The sequence below is a fragment of the Ranitomeya variabilis genome, chromosome 3 (assembly GCF_051348905.1).
Source record: "Ranitomeya variabilis isolate aRanVar5 chromosome 3, aRanVar5.hap1, whole genome shotgun sequence".
Classification (NCBI taxonomy): Eukaryota; Metazoa; Chordata; class Amphibia; order Anura; family Dendrobatidae; genus Ranitomeya; species Ranitomeya variabilis.
Genome location: NC_135234.1, coordinates 517,255,679 through 517,262,458, shown reverse-complemented (window position 1 = coordinate 517,262,458; position 6,780 = coordinate 517,255,679). Strand labels below are relative to the sequence as shown.

The following is a 6,780-nucleotide window of genomic DNA, read 5'->3' as shown; positions in this document are numbered from 1 at the left end:
TGTAATAAATGTGAAAAAACTATTTTCTGTGGGAATACGTCCAACAGAAGTTACCGTAATTGCAGGAGAGAAACTACCCTTGGCCACATTCACACATTCAATACTTGGTCAGTATTTCATATCAGTATCTGTAAGCCAAAACCAGGAGTGGAACAATCAGTGGAAAAGTATAATACAAACACGTCCCCACTTCTGTATTTATCACCCACTCCTGGTTTACAAATACTTATGTAAAATATTCATTAAATACTGAATGAGTGAACGTGGTCTTAGATTAATATGGTCAAGGCAGTAGTTTCACAGCTAAAAAGAGTAGATCTGGGAAAATTTTTGAAGAACAGATTAATAAAGCAAAGTAAAAATTGTAATAACGTTTTTTATTTTACATTTAAGGGTATGTACACACATTAAATATTTGCGTTGTTTTGTCACATTTTTTCCTTGCAGTTTTGTCACAAAAACTGAAGACCATTAACCATTTGTCTTAAAACGTGGTAAATGTTCACAATGGTAAAAGCAATCACAATACGCAGCAACTTAGTAAAAAGAAAAACTGTATTATACTGCAACAAGTAGAGAAAGTCAGGGAAGAAGCTTAAAAGTGTCACTTGCTCTCACGATCAGTGGTTTAAACTGTTTTGAGGACATATCTGTATCCTTGTAACTTTGGACTCGATATTTGGATATGTCATTGATAGTGGCATTGTTTAGTGTATTTGACATAGAGAGGTTCTCAGCTGATGGAATTTGATATTTAGATGTTATTCTTTTGTCCATCTCATGGTTAGCCTCTTTTGATCTATTCATCAGCTCAGTAGAGGTTATTTGATCTATCCTCTTCTTATTTTCATGGCACAAGAACTCGTTTGAATGCCCTGATTTACTCTCTTCATATGTTGTACGTAATGCATCACCATTCTTTTTCACTTTTTTATGATCATGTTTTATGACTTGTAAAGAGGTGTTCTCCAAACTGTTCTCTTGTCTCAAATGATGATCCTGTGTCCTGGATAGGTCACTTCCAATCAGTGTTTGTTTATTCATGTCAACTTTGTCATTTACTGCAGATTGTTTTTCATTTGTGGAGCAAAGAGACTTCTTATTGTCCCTTGTTTCCTGTGAAGCATTTTTTCCATGAAGCAATGTATCTGAATGTGGTTTGGTATTTGGGCCAACTTTACCCTGTTCTCTACAGGTTTTTATTGGTGTTTCATTATATCTTGTGTTTCTAGTGTCTGTAGCTTCATTAATATTCACAATTTTCTTGTGAACTTTTACAATTGTGACATAACTTATTTGAGATGGGACAGGTGGTTCTGAGCTGCATGTTGCTCTCCCTGTGAGAACTGACGGAATGGTTTTTAGATTCTGTTCTGGTGCATACAACTGACAGAGGTCGCCATATTTGCTTTCTTTTTTATTATTTTCCTTGTATCTACTTGAGCATTTTTTCAATGCTTGACAATAAGGAACTTTTATGGGTTCTGCTTTTAATTGGGCACCCACGGAATTTTCTACTTCATGTTTGTTGAGGTTAAGGGTTTTGTGTCCTTCACCAATCTCCTCCCATTCTTGCACCTCATATTCCTTTTCCATCTTACAGATGTTCTTCAGTTCAGTGTCTTCTGACTTCACACAGGTGGACATGTTAGCACTAATATTTAAAAAAGTGTGCTCTTCATCAATGCAGCCATTTTGCATTTTACTTTTTGAAACCAAATTGTTACAATGGTAGATAGTGACATTAAATTCATTTTGTGCTCCTTGTTCAATATTGCTTATCATCTTATTAACATTACATTCCTTGTCTTCATCTATATTAAGACCAGGATTCTTAATATTGTTATTAGTTAAACATTCACTCAAAATGTGTTCTGTAAGGATATTGGTACTTTCCACTCTCTGGCTGTGGTCTAAAAAGGAGTCACCCAAAACATTCATAGCCTCATAGTCACTCATATGTTTCATATGACCATTACTGGTATCATGTGTCTGTGTGTTGTGCTGGCTGTCAAGAAAACTTTGGTTACCTACATCCATGTATCTTGAATATCTTTCTTTTTCATCCTGAATCTGAATATCAACTGCCTGCTCAATTTCTACTTTACCAAGATCTACTGGATCTGAAGAATTACTATTTACAGTATTTGTGTCATTTATGTTTTCCTGCTGTTTTTTAACACTTTCATATGAGCTTTCCTTTCCATCTTTTCTAATCAATGCATGTTCTTTTCCTTTTTTCAAACGATTGCTCTTCTCTAGATTTTCCTTCATGATTGTGGTTTGTCTATCGCAACACAGCAAATTGTTCTCCTTTTTGTCATGTCTACATTCCTGTTTCTGTGAATCCACCTTCTTGGAATTAACAATGAAATTCTTTGGACTATATACCTTCATGGTTAGCCTCCTAGCTTGGACAAATGGAATGATCTCTTCCTTTAGGGCTGCACATTCAGGTATTGGAAGTTCCCAACAATTTGTAGTCATTGTGGTGGTATGTAACACCTGAGCCTTTGCCTTTCTAATAGATTTAGTATCTGCAGAGATTTTCACATGTTCTTTTGGAACCAGAGGAGATGTTCCATGCATTACAGAGCAGATTGTACAGTTTTGTTCAAACTTTTCTTTTAGGGCAGAAATAACTGTGTTTTTGTTAAGTATTTTGGGCATATTAGTTTTTATGTTATCTTGCTTTATTATATTTTCCTTTTCTTCTGCAACAATAAACTTAGTCAAAATGGCTTTTACTTTACCTTTATTCTTTGGATTTTTACCATTATAAAAGCGTAGGTCATTTCCTCCTTTTTCATCTTTGCTTAGCTTTAATTTTGAAGGGTCTAATTTTCTGACAATGCTGCCTTTGCAAACTCGATTTGTATGCTGACTTTCCTTAAAGATTAATTTGCCTACTTCCTTTGTATTTTTCATTGGAGGCTTATGGTTTGGATTCATGAACTTGGACTGTAGGAGCTGAAATCTGGATGGCCTTAGGACGTTTTTGCTGCTGTTTTGTTCTTGCAGATTGTGCTGTGTTTTGTCTCTATGACACTTAGGAGTAGTTTCATTTTCTGTTAATTTTGTGTTTTCCGAACCATTCAATTTACTGATGTAATCCAATAGACTTAAGAGAATAGCCTGTTCACCTGGGTTCAAAATTTTATTGACCTTTTTCTTCAAAAGCAGTAGATCTACTGATATCCTATCCCCGGGATCTTTTACAATGCTGCATAAAAGAAAATTAATTTACTTTGTAATCATTATAAATAATCACTTAACACATGTTCTATTCTCAGGGTAAAACACTGCTTTACATATGTGCTATACTCTTCGTATAGATTTGCTTAAAGGTACCGTCACACTAGGCGATATCGCCAGCGATCCGTGACGTTGCAGCGACCTGGATAGCGATATCGCTGTATTTGACACGCAGCAGCGATCTGGATCCCGCTGTGAAATTGCTGGTCGCTGCTAGAAGGTCTGCACATTATTTGGTCGCTAGGTCGCCGTGTATCGCCGTGTTTGACAGCAAAAGCAAGGATACCAGCGATATTTTACACTGGTAACCAGGGTAAACATCGGGTTACTAAGCGCAGGGCCGCGCTTAGTAACCCGATGTTTACCCTGGTTACCAGCGTAAAAGTTAAAAAAACAAACAGCACATACTCACCAGCGCGTCCCCCAGCGTCTGCTCCCTGACACTTACTGAGCGCCGGCCCTAAACTGAAAGTGAAAGCACAGCGGTGACGTCACCGCTGTGCTGTTAGGGCCGGAGCTCAGTCAGTGTCAGGAAGCAGAGGCTGGGGGACGCGCTGGTGAGTATGTGCTGTTTGTTTTTTTAACTTTTACGCTGGTAACCAGGGTAAACATCGGGTTACTAAGCGCGGCCCTGCGCTTAGCAACCCGATGCTTACCCTGGTTACCCGGGGACCTCGGCATCGTTGGTCGCTGGAGAGCGGTCTGTGTGACAGCTCTCCAGCGACCAAACAGCGACGCTGCAGCGATCGGCATCGCTGTCGCTATCGCTGCAGCGTCGCTTAATGTGACGGTACCTTTACTCTGTTAATTAAGTGGTGTAGAATAGCATACTTTTTATTTTAGATGCAGCTAGGCATGTTATGATGAATGATTTTCCATTAATAACATCAGCATGGCTGTAAATGAAAACATACTAAAGGTTGATTTGAATGTTAATTTCTTGAAAGTGGTGCAACAGATAAAACCTAACATATATATATATATATATATATATATATATATATATATATATATACACATACATAACTCATAATAGATGGATTGATGGATATCAATTTACAGAGAAATACTTGGGTTACAGTCCTCATTGTCCTAAAGCAGGGGTGGGAAATCTCCAGCCCCAGCCTTGTCGTTTTCTCCTGCCCCCAAGCAGATTCCCAGGAACTGCAGTGCTTGGTCTTGCAGCCTCATTTTGCTGCATATGGGCCATTTAATTGCTCTTTACACTGTGAGCATGCACAAGCACACCTTCTAAGCGCCGCCCCGCTCACCGCGTATTTCTCTCAGCTCCACCCAGGACCTGTCCATCTCTCTGTGGTGCCTTGTGCTGTCTTCCAGCTTGGCTGTTTGTGAGTCATAAAGGGACATGGCCAAACTCTGTAGGAATTTTATTCATTCTGTCCTGCAGAGATCTACTTTTCCAGCCTATCACCTACCAGCAGGTGATATATCAGGCAACTCCACCCTCCATTTCTTGCTTGAACTTAGGTTCTTAGTAGCTCTGTTTCTAATTCCTGCATTGGCTTATTCCTGTTTTGTCTCACCTGTTATCGACTTGGCTTGTCTTCTCATTTATCCTGATCTCTCCACTCCTCTCATAGGCCACAAATTTTGAACATGTGCTGCCTGCCCTGACCTCAGATCATCTGACCTTGCTTTTGTTTCACCCACCTGTACCCTGTACCTCAGTCTCTGATGCTCTGATCAGGTGCTGCAGTCCCCCTGGAACTGTCCTGGAGTGGTACCTGATGTCTACAGGCGTCCCAGTTTATCCTCACCATCAGAGACTCAAGTGAATATCTGGTAGACATTTAGTCCTGCCCCTGCAGGGTAAGTTCGACTCATGGCGCAGTGGGTCAACACCCACCAGTGTTACACTACTGAACGCTCCGGTACATGTAATGAAGGATTACATCCTGACACTGGCCAGTGCTTTGTGTATGGAGTCAGCTCGCTCTCAGCTTAAGTCATATCAACAAAGATAGCAACACAGGCCCAGCATCTCCTGTGATGTATATGCCCTAGCACCTCCTGTGATGTGTACATGCACCAGACCCTGCATTTCCTGTGATACATATGTCCTAACGTCCCCTGTGATGTATATGCTGAAGCCCAGTGTATCTTATGGAATGTATATGCTACAGCTCCAGTGTCTCCTGTGTGATGTATATGCTGCAGCCCCAGCATCTCCTTATGATTAATATGCTTCAGCCCCAGTGTCTCCTATATGATTATACGTGTATATGCAGCAGTCTCTGGGTCTCCTATAAGATGTACTGTATGTGCTCCAGCCGCAACGTCTCCTATGTATTTATCAGCCCCAGCATCTCCTATGTGATATATATATGCTTTAGCCCCAGCATCTCTTATGTGATATTTGTAGATACAACAGTCACGAGGTCTCCTATGTGATGTATATACTCCAGCTCCAGCATCTCCTATGTGATGTATATGATCCAGTCCCAGTGTCTGCTTTGTGATATATATGCTGCAGCCCCAGTGTCTCCTATGTGATGTAAATAAAGCAGTCTCTGTGTCTCCTTTGTGATGCAGTAGAGCAGTCTTGGTGTCTCCTTTCTGATGTGATTAGAGCAGGCTCTGTGTCTCCTATATTTTGTTTATATAGCAGCTCCTGTGTCTCCTATGTGATATATACTTCAGACCCCCCACATACTAAGTTGTTCTCTCCACAAAAAGTATTAATCTGCAATACATTCGAAGTCATTTTTATATCAGATATGTTTTTACATGTTATTGCCTATTTTATAGTAAACTGCAGAATATATACCATATTCCAGAGAACAATCAAGACATTCCGTATTATTCCAAGTTGTGTACTTTGTTCTAGCCTCGCTGATTAATACATTTTGTTTTATTGCTACATCATTTTTGTAATTTTCCATTTACATAGCTTATTATCCCTTTTTTATTTATGGAAATTGTTACGTTTCTAAGCACTTTTTTGTGGTAACTATAATTTTTCAATTAACTTTCACTGACTTTTTTTAGGGTAGTGAAAAAAAGCAAAGTAATTGCATTTGTTTCTTTTTACATTTTTATTCACCATGCAAAGTAAAAAATGTATTAACTTTATTCTACAGTGATGCCAAATGTACACTCACCGGCCACTTTATTAGGTACACCTGTCCAACTTCTTGTTAACACTTAATTTCTAATCAGCCAATCACATGGCGGCAACTCAGTGCATTTAGGCATGTAGACATGGTCAAGACAATCTCCTGCAGTTCAAACCGAGCATCAGTATGGGGAAGAAAGGTGATTTGAGTGCCTTTGAACGTGGCATGGTTGTTGGTGCCAGAAGGGCTGGTCTGAGTATTTCAGAAACTGCTGATCTACTGGGATTTTCACGCACAACCATCTCTAGGGTTTACAGAGAATGGTCCGAAGAAGAAAAAAAATCCAGTGAGCGGCAGTTCTGTGGGCGGAAATGCCTTGTTGATGCCAGAGGTCAGAGGAGAATGGGCAGACTGGTTCGAGCTGATAGAAAGGCAACAGTGACTCAAA

The 6,780-nt window shown here is 39.7% G+C and overlaps 1 protein-coding gene across 1 annotated transcript; it reads right to left on the bottom strand.

The window, feature by feature from the left end:
• Positions 1 to 376: 376 nt before the first annotated feature.
• On the bottom strand, positions 377 to 4,199 carry LOC143818352 (uncharacterized). Its single transcript, XM_077299694.1, has 2 exons — positions 4,050 to 4,199; positions 377 to 3,340 (listed from the first exon to the last, which is right to left on the bottom strand). Exon 2 carries the CDS (start codon positions 2,950 to 2,952, stop codon positions 583 to 585), a length of 2,370 nt encoding a protein of 789 aa, XP_077155809.1. The 5' UTR covers positions 2,953 to 3,340; positions 4,050 to 4,199; the 3' UTR covers positions 377 to 582.
• Between the last annotated feature and the right edge of the window lie 2,581 nt (positions 4,200 to 6,780).